The sequence below is a fragment of the Typopeltis vanoorti genome, chromosome 4, assembly GCF_054136105.1.
Source record: "Typopeltis vanoorti isolate ZY-2024b chromosome 4, IOZ_Tvanoo_1.0, whole genome shotgun sequence".
Classification (NCBI taxonomy): domain Eukaryota; kingdom Metazoa; phylum Arthropoda; class Arachnida; order Uropygi; family Thelyphonidae; genus Typopeltis; species Typopeltis vanoorti.
The window spans coordinates 152,348,803-152,369,608 of record NC_143552.1 but is presented as its reverse complement, the minus strand read 5'-3'; the positions used below and the strand labels follow the sequence as shown (position 1 = coordinate 152,369,608).

Genomic DNA, 20,806 nt, shown 5'->3' with positions numbered 1-20,806 from the left:
ACAATTTTGGGTGAACAAACTCCATCAGTGCAACCATTTCATTTCATTTCATTTTTGTTTCCGATACTTCTAACATTTGTTATATTTATACAAACATAACAGCTCATTCCTGGATCTATAACAAGTTTCTCTGATTCCACTTATTAGATATGACTTCTCTATACTTTCCTTCAGCCATTTCTTTTTCTCCTTACCCATACCAGAACTTACTTCAAATCCAGCTGTTCTCCATACATCTTAGGCCATCCCATTCCCTTCTTGTCTATACACATTCACTTTCTCTTTGAGCTTCGTTTTTCATGCTGAGTTCTCCTGCCTACACTGATTTGCTGTGTTCTTTCATTCTCTACTCTCACTACCCACATTTCTTTTCACAAGCAAAATTTCAATCTTTCCTTCCTTATTTTCCCTTCCAGCAGCAGTCTCTCTACATGGCTCACACCGAAACCATTCAAATGTAGTCCATCAGTCTTATAGAGTTCAATTTGTCCTTCAAACTCATTCCACAAACTGCACTCCTTTTCCTCACACATATCTGATAACATATTATTCTTAATCCTTGCTCTCCAAAAAAACTCTCATTATCACATATTTCAACAGACTAGACTACATTTCCTATCACACTATTATCATGAGGACCAACAATCATGATTGTTGAAACTCCTAATATCCAGTCAAGTCATTATTACTATTAACACTACAAACTCTTTTTCTTGCTTACGACTTATCCAACACTTCTGTCATTTTATTCATTTTACTTCCTGGAAGACAAACATTGTGCATCTTGTTTACCACATGTCTAACACTTGCATATCTTTCATACCGATATTATTTAGTCCCTTCTTCATACTCTTCCATACATATCTACAATTCTTTTTGTTTAACTCTGCATCTGCTTCAGCTCTTGCCTCCTATTCATCAACTCAGTTTTCAAATTGTGCATAATTTTTTTTGCTATCATTCACTCGTGAGAGTGAATGATAGAAAATATCTCATCACTATCTTACCATCAGTCACACAAACTTGCTTGTTGTCAACCCTGTTTGTCCTGTTACTGTTAACTGCATTCTGTTTTTCACCATCATCATTATTACTATTATTATGCAGGAGGCCCTTCCTAGGAAACACAAAGTCTATCAAGATTCATCGTGGAGGTCCCTCCTAGGAAACACAAAATTTATCATACCACTCCTTAACCTAATTGACTGTTCTTGCTCTCACCACTCTATCAGGCAATGCATTCCATGTGAGGAAACCACTCCTCACCCTCTTGCTCACGGTTTCCTTTCGTAACTTCCATGGATGGCCCCTTGTCATCACTCAATCCCGGAGGATGACACGACAAACTGTGTGTTCGACAAACTGTGTGTTCTGAAGATGCTAGGTATAAACCCAGTAAAATACAAGCAACTAAATAAATGAAGACACAAGTTATCTACCATTCATCAGACTTTCAAAACAACGACCCTGAAGATATCCCTATTAAAAATAACATAATGTATTTTCTTATTTCTTATGTCTTCTTTCCATATGAATATGTACATTTTTATTTTGAAACATGATATTAGGATTTGTTGTTCCAGCAATACCTGTGCCATAAATATTGACAAATTAGCAAGATAGCACAAAGAAAAGAGCGAATAACATATTTAATAGCCATATATTTCAACCTGAAAATTACAGATCATCATCAGTGGCATCAGGCAGATGCCACTTTGTGAAATGATGTTAGCAATAATTATTCCATGTTAACAGAAATATGACTGGTATTGAAATTATTATTGGCACTTTTCTCCAAATTTTCACAAAATATTTCTGCATGTTTGTTTTTATTTTCATGCATATTCTTTATGTATAATTTTTTTAAATGAGAGATATAGTGTTACTGTGAGATATTTGAGTGTGGAACACAGTTACTGATTAAATTTCTAAGGCAGTATTACATTAAATTCATTGTTTCTTCTTAGTGGTCTGATACAGTATAGTGATAAATGTACATATCTGCAAAGGTTGGGTTGGCACAAAAAACAAGTCAAGTGAATGGCATGCATTTTTCAAAAATGGTATAGCGCTATGAATTTATATGCATGCATGGGAAGATGTCACAGATGTTTATGTGGAGAGGCTGAATAAGAGAAAGGAACAAGCGTGGGTATATGTGTGATATACCCACACTTACTCCTTTGTGATATTCTAATCGCAAAGAAAGCGGTATAGCGAAACTGGAATATGAATAGTTGTGAGTAGTAGAATATGAGTCATCAGTAGTTGTTAAGATTTTGGAGAAATTAGTGAGAGACTGTATACAGCATATATTGGGCAGATGAAGGTAATGTTATCTGTGAGAGTCAACATGGATTTGTGAAGATATTCTGATGGACCATAAGGCTTGTTTAAATATAAGTAGGGAACATGGAAACATCTCTGAAATGTGGTTGAGGAAGATGGTGCAAATATGCAGAAAGTGTGTTGAAGTGATAGCCAGGAAAGAGTTTAAATGATGTGGATGACAAACAATACCAAACAGGAACTGCATGCGAAAAAGAGGCTACGGAAAAGATATAAAGAGACAGGTAAAGAGCAGATACATGAAGAATATAAGACACAGCCCAGGAGAGTAACTAGCATGGTAAGGAAGGCGAAACTGGAATATGAGAAGAGATTGGCCCTAAGATCCAAAGAAAATCCTACGGAATTTTTTAGTTATGTGGCCAGTAGGAGGAGAAATGATTGTGGAAGAATGACATTGTGGGATAAAAACGGGAAAAGAGTGACTCATGCAGAGGACATTACGTTATTTTTAATAGGGATATCTTCAGGGTCATTGTTATGAAGGTCTGATGAATGGTAGATAACTTGTGTCTTCATTTATTTAGTTGCTTGTATTTTGCTGGGTTTATACCTAGCATCTTCAGAACACACAGTTTGTCGCATCACGTAACAGCAACAATTAGTTATTATTATTATTCAGACCTCCATGGAGTCAAAAGACTCATCGCGGGAAGTCCTTCCTAAGAAACACAAAGTCTATCAAGACTCATGTGGGAGGTCACTCCTAGGAAACACAAAGTGTTTCACTTTGGTTTGAAACCAGTGAAACATATGGTTTTACTATCACTCCTTAAACTCATTGCCCATTCTCGCTCTCGCCACTCTGTCAGGCAATGCATTTCATGGTTCAACCACCCTCCATGCAAAGAAACCACTCCTCACCCTCTTGCTCACAGTTTCCTTTCTTAACTTCCAGGAATGGCCCCTTGTCATCACTCCTTCCCGCTGTTCAACCAAGTGAAAGAACTCCCCAGTGTCAACCCTGTAACCACCTCTCAACAGTTTAAAAGTCTCAATCATATCACCTCTCCTTCTTCTATTCACGAAACTCTGCAATCCACATTCTTTCAGCCAATCCATATAACTAACATTGTATACTCCTGAAACCATCTTTGTTATCTGCCTCTGTACCCTTTCCACAGTTAATTCATTCCCTTCAAATCCTGTGGACCAAATCTGAGAGCAATAGTCTAAGTGTGGTGTAATTAGAGTTTTATACAATGGAATGATAACTCTTTTATCTCTGCAGGTCAGTGTCCTTCTCATTATTACAGCAATCTTCTGTGTTACCTTCCCCACCTTTGCAATATGTCCTCTAAATTTCAGGTATCTATCTATCATCACCCCCCAGATCTCTTGTCTCCCTTACTTCCTCTCCAGTTTAGCTCCTCCCATGGAGTATGCAGCATCCCATCGATGTGTCCCAAACCCCTCAAGACCTTACATTTTGCTGAATTAAACCGATAATCCCATTCATTTGTCCATCTAGCTAGCTTATTCAAATCCTCTTGCAGGGCTACCACATCTGCATTATTACTAATAACCCCTCTCAGCTTCACATCATCCACAAACAACTGAATATCCCCCTGCAATCCACTGACAATGAAAACATTAATATAAAGGTTAAACAATATAGGTCCCAATACTAAGCCCTGTGGGACTCCACTTGTAACCCTCTGCCTCCTTGAAACTGCTCCACCATACACAACTCTCTGATACCTATCGGACAGCCAATCCTGAATCCAGTTGATCAACCTGACATCCAGACCCGTTTGCAGCAACTTAAATATCAGCTTATCATGTGGCACCCTGTCAAATACCTTCGCTAAGTCTAGGAAAATGGCAGTATATGCCTTTCCCTCATCTCCTGCTCTTGTAACTTTATTATAGAAGGCTAGCATATTACTAGAACAAGAGTGACCCTACACAAATCCATGTTGACACTCACAGATAACATTACCCTCATCTGCCCAATGCTGTATACGGTCCGTCATTAATTTCTCCAAAATCTTAACAACTACCGATGACACACAAACTGGCCTATAATTAGACACTTCCAGTCTGCTACTGCCCTTATGCAATGGCACTATCTTACCTTCTTTCCATTACCTGGGCACCTTTCCTGCAGCCAGACTTTCATTGAAAAGCCAGATCAAAGCCACTGTTTGTTCTTTAGCACATTCTCTCAAAACCCGTGGTGAAATACCATCCAGTCCCACAGCTTGACTGATATCCAAGGTACTCAGTATTTGGAACACACTCTCCTGCTGCACCTCTAAACTTCGAACCTGCTCTATCCCTCTAGTATTAAAATTTACTCCTCCAGGATGAATAGTCCAATAAAGTGTTCATTGAACAATTCCACTATGGCTTCTGCATCAGTCACTCTATTCCCATTTTTATCTCACAATGTCATTCTTCCACAGTCATTTCTCCTCCTCCTGACCACATAGCTAAAAAATTCCTTAGGATTTTCTTTGTATCTTAGAGCCAATCTCTTCTCATATTCCAGTTTCGCCTTCCTTACCATACTAGTTACTCTCCATGTCTTATATTCTTCATGCATCTTCTCTTCACCTGTCTCCTTATATCTCTTCCATAGCCTCTTTTTCGCATGCAGTTCCTGTTTAATATTGTTTGTCATCCACTTTACTCCAAATTGTGTTCTCTTCTTCACTTGTGAAATACAACTTACTATTGCTGCTAACAAATATTCCTTCACATTTTCCCAAGCACTAATGATATCCTGTCCTTCCAATTCCTCCCTCCATGAAACTTCCCGAAGTTTACGTCTAAGACTATTATAATCACCTGCCTTATAATTCCACACATAGTTCCTGTCTCTTTAATACTCCTGCATGTCTATTCAACTTCCAACTCAAAACCATATGGTCACTCTCTCCAAATGGTGGGAGAGATGTCATCTCAGTTATTATCAACTCTTCTGACACTATGACCAAATCCAAAATCTTGTTCCCTCTATTACATGTTGCCTAAAGAATTTCTAGAATTCCCTCAAGAATTCTAGAAATTCTATTCCCTTATTGCTATATGCATCTTGCTCTCCCCAATTTATACTGCTGTAATTAAAATCTCCCATAACGATCGTTCTTTTTGCACTTGCCAAACGCAACTGTCTAAACATCTCCAAGTCCCCACCCCTTTGTGCTCCTTGGTCTGTAGCAACACACAACTAAATGTCCTGTCTTGCCCAACTCTACCTCACATTATGTGCTTTCAAAATTATTAGTGCCACTGCCTTCCAAAGCCTCCACTATTAGAGGACATAAGAGTTGTCCCTTATCATAAGCAGTACACCACCACCACGCTTTCTCTTCCTATTGACGAACTTGATGGGATAATAGCCCATGTGTTATGAGAATGTGGAAAAAAAAAAAACTGGCATTGCCTCTTTTATTTATTTATTCGTATGGAGTTTCCTCCCTTTTTCTCCCCCATCCCTATTGGGGAGCGTTGAGCCTCCTTATTGGCGGGGGGAGGTTAAGTATTTATGGCTGTAGATCCGTGTGTGTTTGTGTTCACGGGGCCAGTTTGCCTGCTTGCAGGATGAAAAACGCCAAATAAACTGGCAGAAAAACCCTACTGCCCACGCCCAAGACCGGCTAACTTGGCTATGGCTGAGGAAGATCCTCAAATTCCTCACGTCTTCGATGGGAATTGAACCTGGGACACTCCTTCCCCAGTCATAAGGTTGCGAAGCGCACAGCCACCAGGCTAACCGCACGGACATTTGCCTCTGAACAAGCTGTTTAAGTCTCAGCTGCAGCAATTATCCCAAATAAGTGACAAGAAGAAATAGTCCCATTACATAAAGGAGGTTCTAAGATTGAAGAAGCAAATTACAGAAAGATTACTATCTCAAGAATGGTAGTTAAGATATTGGAAATGTTATTTAAAGGCAGAGTTTAGGAACACATTTAAAGAAATATGGTTTGCAACACAGCTATGTGAAAAGTGAGTCTTGTCAACGTAGCTTACTCACTTTTTTATAATAAACTGACAGTGGAGTTGTTAGCTAGACAGTGGCTATACCTTATTGCTTTTGCACTTTTCAAAGTCATTTGACAGTATACAAATGGAAATTATTATGAAAACATGAAAAAATTGGAATGGATATGAAGTTGGACAGATAAGATGGTAGCTGACAAACAGAATAATATCTTGAAGAGTAAAATCCACTTGCTGATAGTCGAACATCAGAACATTTCCTGGAGTGATAGAGTTTAGAAGAAGAGTATAAAGGCTCGTGTTAGCAGTTTACAGTGAGTCTTTTATAGCAGTTTTAATTCACAGCACAGCAACAATAAGAAATATATCATATATTTAATTACTTAGTTGCTGATATTTCACTGGTTTTATTATTATTATCTGAGACCCCCCAGGGAGTTGAGGAGGCACCGAGGGAGGCTATACATCACCCAAACCAGCTGTCATCATTCTGTTTAAATTCATTCATGCTAGATGCCCTCACTATTTCAGTGGGCAAACTAATCCACTCACTCACTGCTCTGTGAGAGAAAAATCTAACTCTCTTACCCCTTTCTTAACAGTGAACAAACTTAACTTCCTTGAAGCCCCTACACCCTGTGTTCTCTCCCCACCTTCCATATTATGAAAAATTTCATCAGACGATATCCTATAACACCCATTCAGAGGTTTATCAATCTCTATCCTATCACTCCTGTTTCTCCTACTAACCAGAGTCTGTAGTCCACATACTTGGAATCTGTCCTCATAATCTAAATCCCATAATCCCAATATAATCTTTATAATGCTTCTTTGTACTCTTTCCATAGTTTCTTTATTCTCTTGGAAGATGGGAGACCAAATCTGTGCACAGTAGTCCAGATACATTATATATCATAGGCTTATAAAGAGGGATCATAACTTCCTATCTATTTGTCAGTATGCTCTTCAACATTCAAGTAACCCTTCGATCTATTTTGCCAATATACCTTTTGAACTTCAACTGTCAATTCACCATTCATTTATTTTCTTTGTTCCAAGATGCCATTATCTCCTCATTTCAGTTGGCATTGCCATAATTTAGAACACATTGTAATGTGATTTCATTTCTCCTGAGGTAATATCCATAGCCACAATGACCCGTGTTATGTTAAGCATTATAAGAATAACAAGTATGCTTTTTTTTTAATCATTCCCTTGCATGAGATGTCACAAAATATATAATGCAACAGTGCTGTGACAACTGGTGATCAGGGAGAAAGAAGGAATCTGATAATGTGTTTCTTTAACAGTTGGAGGCCATAGTTATTAGATAAAATGATATTCAGCAAGCTGTATAAATGTGGATGGAATAAAAGAGGAGAATGATAAGTTGCTTCAGTGAATTTCAAGAGGAAGTGTGTATAGATGTTGACCAGGAGCTCTTTGCAATTTTATGTTTTAAAGGAAATTGAAGGACTGGTGGTGATCAGTTCAGTGGAGCAGCACCTAGGAAAACGTTTATGGTTTATGATTGTATTATTCATTTTTTGGCAACTGTTTTTTTTTTCTTTCTTTCTTTCATTCCTCTCATCCTTATGGAAGCACATCAGTGAAACAATTCTTTTAGAAATGGAAAGAAATAAAAATCTCCATTCTACTCTAAATTCTTGCTTAAATTCTTCTATACTTGCAACATTTCTTAATGACTTCTGCTCTCCAACCAAACTCTATGCAAAATCCTGCTCTTCACTTGACCCCCCTCCCATAAAGCCTCTCACCAACTGTAAGGAGATTTGACAGTCTATTTACATACCTCTAATGACATTTCATTCTTGCATGAGCTCTGTTACATACTGCCTTAGGCCACCTCAAAACTTGGAAGATTCATTTTCTTTGCCCCAAGATGACATCGTTTCATTTCAGCCTATATAACCATAATTAAAATCACCCATATTGATCACCCTTTTTTTCCCTATTTGTTAGACTAATTTGCCTGTATATTTCCTTGTCACACCCTTCACATTCCCAGGCCTATAGCAATATTCATCTAAACATTGTATCCACTCCTCCTTCATATCACATTATGTTACCTTAATACCACTGCCACTATTTCTCCCTTTTATTTCCAGTTTGTGCAGGCATAACTCCTGTGTTCCCTCCCCCCTTCTTGACTTTGCTGTCCTTAATAAAAAAACATCATATCCCTCCTTCTCTATTATCCTCAGGATATCATCCTAATTCAACCAGTTGGCCTGGTTGGCCGAGTGGTTAGCATATCCACACTCCTGCCAGGAGGCTGTGGTTTCGAATCCCACCAAGGGCATGTATGTTTGTGATTATCCTACTAACCATTTACCATATGCATTGCTGTGTCCTGGCACAGTATGACCCTTGATGTCTTTGCACTATAAAAAAAAAATAATAAATAAATAAAATCATTGAACCATGTTTCTTTCACTGATATCCAATAATTTTCAAGTGAATGAACTCTCTGAATGCAACAATTCATCTCTCTTATTTCTGATCTGCATAGCATTTCTAAACAGACATGGTAATTCATATTTATGTGTATAACCAGTCCACCTAATCTGCTTCTCAGGTGCGAATTCTCTTCACCTTCCCTTGCTTGTTCTACTCCCTAGATAGTCCCTTCTATCCTATATTTTTCTCAAGATTTAAATGCTCCCTTTATACTGCAGCCATCTCATTCCTTTGGTGACTAATCATGAACACATTCATTACTGCTTTTAGCATCCATCCTCCTTATGCCATGTATCCCTGTCTACCCCAACTCCCATTGTTGTCTTCACCCCAGTCTCTTCGAAATCTATTGAAACAAATGTAACAACTATTCAGCATTCCTTCAGTTCAGCTCCAGACTCGCAGTTTCTCCTCTCTCTACCCCATCTACACTCATGCTATAGATACCAAGATACTATAGATTTAACAACTTTTTTGTGTATAGATTAACATAAAAAAGGTTTTGAAAGGAGAGGTGCCTTCTGCATTATACAGCATGCAGCTAACACACACACACACATACAGCTCTGTTCCTGATGTTTGCATGTAAGATTCTTCATAAATAAAAACAAATCCATAGCATATTGACAGTGAATGACTCTATTGCATCCCATTGCTAGCCTCCATAAAGTGGCTTGTAATGATTTGCTTTCCTAATTAGAAAAGTCTGGATGCATTAATTGAAAAAAAAATTTTGAACTTACTTATCTGCAGCAGTAATTTCCGAAGTTCCTGTGTTGGTAGATTATTATTATTCATAAATTAACCAAAGATTCACAGACCAGCATCCCACTTTGCAGATATGAATTCTAAATCATTCAGGGATTACTGCCCTAAATGAAACTATCTGCTAATTATACAAAATTGTGATACTTCATATCACTGGAATGCACTACAAAATTAAATGAGTATTTGGCCTGTTTTGAATAATTAGAGGAATAATAAATAAAAATTTTCATGTATTGTATACATACATAAATACATGCATGCTTGTGAACAGATGTAATCTTGCAGTAATATATCCTCCCCCTCCATTGTACAGTGGTACATTCATAAGGTTCTCCAAATTTTATTAAATATATTATTCCAGGCTATTGCTATTTACTGCTCATGTCAAATAAAATAACTGTCAACAAATTAAAGCATCATAAGGGTCAGCAATGTGATTAAAATTTTAAATGATTACTTAAGTGTTGTTTTTGTAATAACTGTTGCTCTCTGGCATGTAATGGTAGTTTGAAAATGAATGAAAGCATGATTTGAACATTTTTGAAGTGGTCTGAACCTATCTTTCATCAGTGAGTATCTAACATAAACTCAGTTTGTGTTACATACTTGGACATCTTTCATATTTCAGTTCTTTAATTTATTTGTATCATATTTAAATATTGGTGCCTTTGAAACAAGTGCAGAATGATTTTCTCGTGTATGTATGTGTGTGTTAAAGTCATAACCTGCAACACATCCCTCATGCAGCAAGGACCACAGGGTCCAAGATAAAAAGTGGATTCATTTTTGAAATTATGGACTTTACAACCGTGTTATAAATAACTCTTTTAATTTCCCGACGTTTCGATCTTCATATTAAGATCATCATCTGGAGCATATACAAATATACAGGACAAGCTGAGTTACATTACATAAAGTAAACTAGAGAAACAATGATTTGATCACAGGTTATTCTACTGGCATGACCTCTAGTGAAAAAATAAATAAATAAAAAAATTACAAATTAATTAATTATTTAGAAACTACATCAAGCTAAATTCTATTTATGATAACATGAGCAAACATTCTTTCTTATAGATAGTTTTCTTTCAGTAACAATGATGTCCTATTTTTAGCATTACAATTGTTTTTGATTTAGGATCCTGGATTACACTGGCCAACAAAAAAAATTTTTTTTTTCTGCTGATTATGATCTGACACTTGTTTTTTACTAATTTGGGTGCACTGATTTCAAATATCAAACCCATTTTTCTTTATCACGCCAGGTTTTTCCTCTGTGGCATTTTCTTTTTGCTAATTTGTAAGTTTTTGATAGTTTTAAGGAGGCAGTACTATTTAGAGGATCAAAAAAATCGATTTTTTTAATATTATTTTCTGAAAGTATGTACTTTTAAAAATCTGTTCCTAAGTTTTTATCAAGACATTCGAAAAATTCCCAAAGATATAGCCTATTATTCAAAGCGGTGCGCAGATCAGAATCGGAGCGCTCACCGCTCTCGCTTGTTAGTAAACGAATAAATGCGTAAGAACCTGCAACGGCACATACTGGTGCTCTGAATGCAAGAGAGGCTGATAACCGACCTAATACATTTAGGTGATGAAAAGTAGGCAATGACAACTGCCTAAAACAAATGAATGCTATATGCGTCATAGCAAACAAAGAACGATCGAAATCAGTCAATCGTTAATCAATCGTGAAAGTATGATGAGCGCCTATAACGTTTCAATAAAGTCTCTGTTTTTTTTTTTTGTCTTGTTAATTGCATGTTAGTCGGCAGTGAAGAAAATACATCATGTCTACTACTCGAAAATGTGTCAATAGTGTAGATTCCTTCTGCTACATTTGTGACAGCTTTACTGTTCCCAGTCAAAGGACAAATATCACTGATTTCGTTAAGAAAGTGTACTTTGCATACTTTTACGTAAAACTTGCAGATCAGGACAATTCATGGGCTCCAAATAAAGTGTGTAAGTCATGTGTAGAAAATTTACAACAGTGGAGCAAGAGAAAAACGCCAAAAATTAGCTTTTGGCATTCCAGTGATTTGGCGTGAACCGAAAAATCACGTAGATGATTGCTATTTTTGTTTAGTTCAGACTTCTGGTTATAATAAGAAGAATAAGAAAAAAATTGTGTATCAAAATCTCGACTCAGCAATTCGGCCAGTTGCTCATTTCAATGAAATAGCCATGCCAATTTATAAAGGACTTCCTTTACTTGAGAACGAGCATGATCGAGATATGCCAGATGTTCTTGAGAAGCAAGACCCGGATGTTGATTTAGACAATGAAAATTTAATTTCTAGTTCTGGACCGCAACGTTTTACTCAAGCGGAATTGAATGACTTAGTAAGAGATTTGGGCCTATCAAAGGAATCATCGGAATTGTTAGCTTCAAGATTAAATGAAAAAAACTTACTGGAGCAAGATACGAAGATAACTTTTTATCGTAGCATGGAAAGTAATCTTGTACAATATTTTAAACACGAGTATGGGTCAGGTTTACTAACTGAAATGAGTGTTGTACAATATCATCCAAATGAGTGGCGTTTATTTATCGACAGTTCAAGCAGAAGTCTCAAGTGTGTCTTACTACACAATGGGAATGTATATGGCTCAATTCCTATTGGCTATTCAGTCCACTTAAAGGAAACATATGAGGACATTAAAAAGATTCTGAAGTTATTAAAATATACAGACCATAACTGGATCATCTGTGTGGATCTTAAAATGGTGAACTTTTTACTTGGCTTTCAAAGAGGATATACAAAGTTTCTGTGTTTTCTACGCTTCTGGGTTAGTCGAGCTAGAAACCAACACTGGAGTCAGAAACATTGGCCTCTTAGAATATCCTTAAATGTTGGAGAACAGAATGTTATAAATCAACCTTTAATCGACAGAGAAAAAAATCATTTTTCCACCTCTACACATCAAACTAGGTCTTATGAATCAGTATGTTAAAGCTTTAGATTTACAAGACGACTGTTTCCAATACACATGTGAAAAATTTTCACGACTTAGTTATGAAAAAATTAAATCCGGTGTATTTGATGGACCGCAAATTAGAACTTTAATGAGAGACCCAAATTTCATCAACTCTATGAACGAAATTGAGAAAGAGGCCTGGACTTCATTTACGATGGTTGCGAATAATTTTCTTGGAAACAAAAAAGCGTGCAATTACAAAGATCTAGTGGAAACAATGCTTGAAAATTTCCAGCACCTAGGTTGCAACATGAGCATAAAGCTTCATTTCCTATACAGTCATCTTGATAGATTTCCTGAGAATTTAGGTGCTGTAAGCGATGAACAAGGCAAAAGAGTTCATCAAGACTTAAAAACTATGGAAGATCGGTACCAAGGAAGATGGGATTCTCACATGATGGCTGACTACTGTTGGAGTATTCAAAGGGATTGCCAAAACAGAACACACAGCAGAAATTGCTACAAACAAAAATTTATTCCCTGAAACTCATGTGTAAGTAAAATTGTTATTTTTTTATAAATATTCTTGTAATTTTTAATGAATGTTGTTAAGTAGTTATGTATCTAATTATCGGCCTCTCTCGCATTCAAAGCGCCAGTACGTGCCGTTGCAGGTTCTTACGCATTTATTCGTTTACTAACAAGCGACAGCGGTGAGCGCTCCGATTCTGATCTGCACACCGTTTTGAATAATAGGCTATATCTTCGGGAATTTTTCGAATATATTTCTTGATAAAAAGTTAGGAACAGATTTTTAAAATTACATACTTTCAGAAAATAATATTAAAAAAATCGATTTTTTTGATCCTCTAAATAGTACTGCCTCCTTAAAACTATCAAAAACTTACAAATTAGCAAAAAGAAAATGCCATAGAGGAAAAACCTGACGTGATAGAGAAAAATGGGTTTGATATTTGAAATCAGTGCACCCAAATTAGTAAAAAACAAGTCTCATTTAAAAGTCAGCAAAAATTGTGTTGGACTGTGTTATCTATAGTGATGTTTATAGTTACTCTTAGAGAGGAAGGTTCCGTGGGTCAAATATGTGCCTTCCATATGTTTGGGATTTTTAGACCATCATTATTGTTCAAATTGGGGTGGTTGATAATAATCTCACAGAATTACTTAAATTTGCGTTCATACCATGTTTTGGTATGATGTAAACAACTGGTGCTTTTCCAGTCAATTCTATGTAAGGTGTTCAGGGCATGATCAGAAAGGCCAGCTTCACCATAGTTATTATATTTAATGTGTTGTTTATGTTCTTTTTGTCTGATAGAAATTGTGCATTCTGTTTCCCCTATATATGGTATATTACATGTGCAATGAATATGGTATACTCCAGGGTGGGCTAATGGAGGGAGTGGGTCTTTGGATGAGTTGAGTAAGCTTTTTAATTTTGCAGGAGGTTTAAATGTGGCTTTGTAGTTGTATTTTTGTAATATTCTGTTTATTTTATCTGATGTCCCTTTAATGTAAGGAATGGTTATAGTTTTATTGTGGATTCTATAAAAAAAAACGATAAAAAGTGGATTTTCTTTCTTTTGCATCTCTTATAAAGCTATACCAGTGATTTGAAGATGGCTAATGATATTTAGAAATAAAATTATATTTATTTTTACTTAAGTAATTTTTCCAGAATCTTTGTGATAAACAAACATTCAGTATCATAATCAAACTTAGAATCTGCCTTAAGACCAGTGCTTCCCCCTTTTCTCTTTTTCGCTCTAGATCTTTCAGCATCTATTCTACCACTACAGATGCTGATAGGAAGGCATCATCAAATGAAAGCATTTATAAAGTACCAACAACCTCCTTGTCTGATTGTACAGAGTGAATTAAATTATCTTATTAGAGATTTGAATTTATCTAAATGCACTTAACTGTTGGATTTCAACTTCAATAGAACTTATCAACTGTGAGAATGAAAATTTCTGTTTTTAGAAATAGAAACAAAATTCTGGCTTCATCTTTTGGGACCAAGAATGGAATTTGTTATGGCCATATTGGTGGTCTTTGTAAAGAAACAAATGAAGTTTATGAGCAAAAAGATTAGTACTTGTTCATGGACCGTTTGAAAATAAGCTTAAAGCAATTTTGCTGCTAATAGTAATGAGAGGTGTTTCATATTTCTCACATGCAACAAGTATAAAGCAGACTTTTTTAAATATGTGACTTCAAAGAAGTAATAATGCAAGGACTACCATTACAATATTTATGATGATTTCAATGTAATCACATTACTGCTAGGTATGCAAGGTGGATTTACAAAACATTGCTGCTTTTATGCATATGAGATAACAGGGCAGTAAACATGAGGTCATCAAGAAAATGTGGCCTTTTGGAAAAGATTTTACAGCAGGCCCATTATTTACCAAAAAAATGTATTTCTTTGACCATTGCATATTGAACTAGGCCTTGCGAAACACTTTGTTAATTCATTGCACAAAAATAGTATTGCATTGAGTACCTAATTGCAAGATTCAAAAATATTTCATAAGCCAAACTTAAGGAAGTACACGAGGGGTGGGGGTCTGGAAAGTTCTGATAAACATCCAGAACAAAAATTATAATAAAGTAACTGATATAACCACAAGAAAGAAAGAAAGAAAGAACACACTAGTAACAGAGTTATGGAGGTAACTTATGTTCTGATATCCTTGTATGGTCTTTCTTGTGTTTATATTAGTTTCTTTGATATCGTTTTTATTCTAGGTGTTTATCAAAACTTTCCATAACCCCCTCATATTTGTAGGTTTTAATATTAGAGAAGTATTAGCACATAAGGAATTCTAAAAAAAAGAAGATAAAACTAAAATCCTAGAAATAGTTCAGAGATATTGTCAAAAGATATGGGGAAACAGCTGATAATTATAGTAGTTGATCAACTAATTCTTTAAATTTGGGCATATGGCTACCAAGATACTAGGATATCTTCAAGAGTTCATTACTTTTGTTTTCACATGGATTTCTTTCTCGCTGCACGAAGAATTTCATGCATCAAGAAATTCTGTGCTTTAAAAAACATTGAATTCACTTGTTTTGATCCTTATTATAAAATAATGAATGTAATTTTCAGTATTTGTATAAAAAACTATATGTTGTTAATATATAAAATTCAGTGTTATATTTTGTGCTGTGTGCAATTTTAGGAATTGAATGCTTTTTATATGGACTGTGGACCAGTAAAAAATTAAATCGGTGATTATCAGTAGTCTGTGATCTAGCATTTGGAACCATTAATTTTGGTTGTGAATTCCATTTAGTGAATATGAATGTTTCTGTTTAAAGAATGAAATTACATGATTTCAATTGAAATCATGTAATAATGATAATTTGATTATCATTATTACATGAGTGTTTGGATGGAGTCAAATGACTTGTCATGAGAGACGCACACTAATCATTATTCACATGATACCTATCATACCTCTTCTCAAACTTATTCGCTGTCAGGACACAACTACTTTCATTCCAGTTATTTGCCATTCTTCAAGCAAAGCAAATATTCTAGTCTCCATATTCTTACTAAATATTTGAAATGTTTGATCTGTTTCTTACCAAATCTTTCTAGAGTATATACGCATATTGTTTTTCCCTTGACTGTGAAACCTACAAATTATGAATATGGTGAAACAAAATGCCTTAGTTAACTATCTGAGAACAAGCTATTGTTGCAATGAATTTATATTAACAAGCTACTTATATGCATCCAGGAAACCAATGAATGACTTCAGCAGGCTATTTTATCTGTTCTTTTTTTTTTTTTATTAATCAGGAAAAATTATTTTCTATTGTAATATCTGTTTCAATTCATTTCCATGCAGAAACTTAAATTATTATTGAAATTATTATTCCTCCATGATTTGAACTTTAGCTTATTGAAACAATCTTTTAATTCCAGAATATATTTCTAATACTTCCAGTGATTGTTTCTTTGGGTAGCATTCCTAACTAACATTTTGAGACTGAGAATGCAGTTTCCTGATTTCCTTATAATATTCAGTTTCCTTCTGCCTTTTATCATTATTTGCCAAATATAACATGAATGACATATAAATAAATAAATAAATTTATTATATTTTTAATTATTATGTTAAAACCATTACAAAATGTGGTGGCTCTTACAAAAATATAAATAATGATTCTTTTGTACACTAAATTCTGTAATGATTTTCTGTGCATCCCTGGCTTAAAGAATATTTATATATGTTAAAAGAATTTATTCTTACATTTAATGTTGAAATATTTTATGCCTTCATTAATTCTGATGAAATGTAAACTGCATGGTTTTAGCTTCCCTCCCATCCCTTGAAAGTTGAATATAGTTCATCTTTCTCATTAACTCAGTTGCTTTTGGCCAGCTGATGCTTTAAATTGCATGGCTCCAAATTTCATTGCTCATGTTTTTGTATACTGTTTTATTACTCCAATTTGCTGATATATATTTTATTTCTTATATTATTTTAAATATAATTTACTTTTTTATTTATTTGCAGTTTGCTATTTTTTTTTAACCTGTTTGATTTTGTTTTTCTTTTAAGCATGAATTATTTGTTAATTTTTTTTTTTAACCAATTTTTTTTTGAGGTCCTGCTTCTTTTGGTTCTGGTTCCTGAGTCAGCAGTACTATAAACATATGCTGATGAAAAAGATTTATTGGGGTGATTATCAACATAATACATAGTGCAGTTTGTCCTTCTCCTTTCCTGTGTGCAGCCATCACAGCCATTCCTCGCATTGTTTGTGATGCTATCAACAGTATGGAGTTGATTGACAAGCAGCCTTCGTGGAAAATAATGGACAACAAAGGTCGGGTTACAGTAGTCCTACACTGGGATCAGAGGGATATACGCCGGCCACCTGATGGTAGAGGACGCCCCTCAAGACCAGAAGCCATATGGAGGGTAGAAGTAGTATCCCAAGAAGTCCAGACTGCTGACACTGCCACTGCAACGGATGCCTCCGTTTCCCGAGCACCTCGTGCCAAACTAACCCTTGAAGGCTTGGGCCCAAGGCCTCCCTCTCGTATGTTGCAACACACTGCAGGAGAAAATCAGGAGGATAAAGAAGTAAGTCCTGACCATGATCATTCCCTTTGTGACTTCCATTGTTCCACTCTACATGAGAAAGGTGCTCAAATCCAGGTAAATAAGTCCGTTGCTACCTCGCCCATTCAGGAAGTGCCAGAAGGGGGAGCTGCTGCTGCTGTTGTTGTTGCTGCTGCCGCCACCACCACCACCACTTCAGTTGTTGCTGGTCCCAGTGGAATTGCCACACAGAAGAAGGGAGCTGCCAAAGGCCATGTACGCTTCATGGATGTCACCCATGAGGCCAAGATTCCTGCACAAGATGAGTCCGAGTCTGACACCGAGAACACTGCTAATGAAGAGGAACAGCTATCCGAGCGGTACCTGCTACTAGTAGATCAGTTGTCTCTGGAGCAGAATCGACACCTTAGTGTCAAGGATATTGGAATTATCTTGGAACGCTTGAGTTCCAAAATTGTAGATGTTGATCGGTTAGAGCGCGAAAGGGAAAGCACAGATGTACACAATTGGACAATCAAAGCCACTATTCGGGGGGAGGTGTTGCGGGAAATAGGAGTCATCTATAATGGACAATATTATGGTATTATGGAACATCCAGGGTATTTTTGATGTGTGGCCCTTAAAGATAGCTTATAAAATTATTCTTTGCCAAGTCCCTGACCTGCATCAGGATATTGCACTGACTTAAAGGCTATATTGATGGTGCAGTAGGATGCCAACAGCTCATGTTAGAGATACATTAATTATAATAAATGGCTCAACAGGTTACTGCCAGTATGTTGAAGTAAGGAAAATAATTTCATGGTGTTTGAATAGATAACTACATTTAACAGACTCCCCTGTAAGTAAGTTTGTATATAAGGATGCCATGTCAATATATTATAGCTGCATCCTAGTGAAAGATTAAGATTTTTACTTGTCTGATTCTTTAGATGGAATGTTCCTAAGGTAGGTTTTATGAAAATGTACCATCTTAAGTTTTTGCAAGGTTTGGTACTATCCAAAGGGTCAGTCAGCCTTGTTATGTATAGCACAAGGATAGAGGTCAGGGACAGCCCTTAAGGCCCAGACTCTATCATCACTTTTAACACTGCCATGACATTGGTCTTCTGGTGCAGTTGCCCTTACTCCCTGTTCTGAGTTGTGGGTATTTGCTCTTAAGCTGGATGCACTAAGAGAGATGAAGTAAATGAATAGTCAGTCAACTTTAGTAGCCTTGTTCCCTTGTGAAAGAGCACAAGTTTGAAAATATTGTTATGTTTGTGTTTTTGATGAACAGGGAATTTTGCCATGTTCTCTATGATTGTACATACCTGTACATAGTAATTAACATCATGCATTGTAGATAGATTTTAGTGTTGTTTTGCAACAGGTTAAGGCACCCTCAGGAGCCTTGTTGAAGTAACTGTTGCTGCTGCTGCTGCAGCTAAAAGGCTTATCCTTTCCATATTGGAGTCTTCCCATGCCTTGTAAACACAGTATAGGTGGGCACAGTCTCCTTCACTCAGGGTGGGAAGATTCCATCCACATCTGTTGCAGCCTTGGTCAACTGTGGGTGGGAAGAGAAAGCCTGTTTATTGCACATGATTGTAACTTACAAATCGGTATGCTTTTAGTCTATGCAGGGCTGTGGTTCGGGTGTTGTGTTACCTGCCAAGAATGCTGCTGTATACTGCATCAAATTCTTGGTTGAACTTGTGAGTTTTGCCTTCATTATTAATATGCCACAGCCCTTTTGATTGTGACATTTGTATGTATTATGGTCTGAATGACCAGAGTTATTATTTGGTGTTTTATAAGTGTATCTGTATTTGTTGCTATTTGAACATTAGTAACTCAGGTAGCTTAAGTCTCCATTTTTGTGATGATTCATAAAGTCAGACTTTGAAAATTTTAGACTTCTGCTATTGGTTGTATGTGGCTAAAACTGTTGTATTTATACTGTTCATTCAGAATTAGTTTTTGAACTGAAGCATGTATCTTTGAAACTGTCTTTACCATAGTAGTAATTGTTTACAGATTGCAAGTAACTTGTTCTGTGTTAGTTGATCCATTTAGATAATTGTTGCAGTCCCTGATTTTACACTGGGGCATTTGCTTTCATATATTTTTTCATGTAGTAAAGCATTTTTTCTTTATATGTATGTTTGCGTGTGTGTGTGGGTGTGCGTGCGTGCGCGCATACATGTGTATGATCTCTTCGCTGACAAAGAAGAGCATTGGTGACTCATTTCTGATCATTGAACTTGTTGCTGTCTCTAATGGCTCATACTGCATTGCATTCCCACTGCAATTGGGAGAATTAAATTGTTAATTCATTATATAAATTATTATTGTACATTGTTCACTTTACCAAAATCATGGGGAAATGTATTTTAACATCAATCAGTTTTTGTGTTATTTGTTTCTGATGAAAACAGGCAGTGTATTTTAACAGTCGTATAAAATGTTATATAACCATTTAGCATTCAGCCTTTACAAATTATTGCCTTTCTAACACTGGTTGTTTTTCTTACTTTTTAAGAAAATATTTTTAGTTAGTATGGTGTTTAATATTGATAATGAACATCTGTCATACTGTTATGTTATGTTATGAAATATATACCCAGCACTGCTGTAACTTTTTCCAGTTATTCTTGTATATGGATGTATTTTAAATAGAATATAGAAATTGTGCATTGTTTATATAGAGCAAAAAATACCATTTGGGCTTTAAAATGATTTCATTGTTTGAATGGAAATCAAATTCTTTTATTATATTAAATTTACATGCATAGATATATATATATATATTTTATACTGACAGCTTTGTGTTTGCTCATACCTTGTACTCATTCCTTCCAAAATTAGAAAAACTCCTGAAAAGAAAAGGGTGGGGGGGAATGAAAAAAAAATATATATATATATATAAAAGGAAACTTGGTGCTAGTGTGGCTTTACCTGCCAGTCCTCTTTACATAGAAAAAAATTCCATTGATGTAGTGTGATATAACATTCAAAGAAGCATATAAAATACTCTTTTCCTCTTAAAGGATACAACTGAATTTGCTCACCTGGTTATCATATCGCTCCCTGTGACAGATTCAATGAAAGAGATAACTTTTTAACTTGCAGCTTCTTGTCACAGAGGGTGCTCAAATATACTCTTAACATGGTACCTGAAGTCAGTGGGAAAATAACTCCACAAAGTGCTCCAGAAATTGTATGCTTACAAAAAATTA

General features: G+C 35.9%; 1 protein-coding gene across 1 annotated transcript in view; it reads left to right on the top strand.

Moving 5' to 3' along the window:
* Drep2 (DNA fragmentation factor-related protein 2) overlaps positions 1 to 20,265 on the top strand; it is a 351,128-nt gene extending 330,863 nt beyond the window's left edge. The window contains exon 5 of the mRNA XM_090391520.1: positions 17,254 to 20,265. Coding sequence (XP_090247646.1) covers positions 17,254 to 18,194 — 941 coding nt within the window. The 3' untranslated portion in view covers positions 18,195 to 20,265. The remainder of the gene's footprint in view (positions 1 to 17,253) is intronic.
* Positions 20,266 to 20,806: the final 541 nt, after the last annotated feature.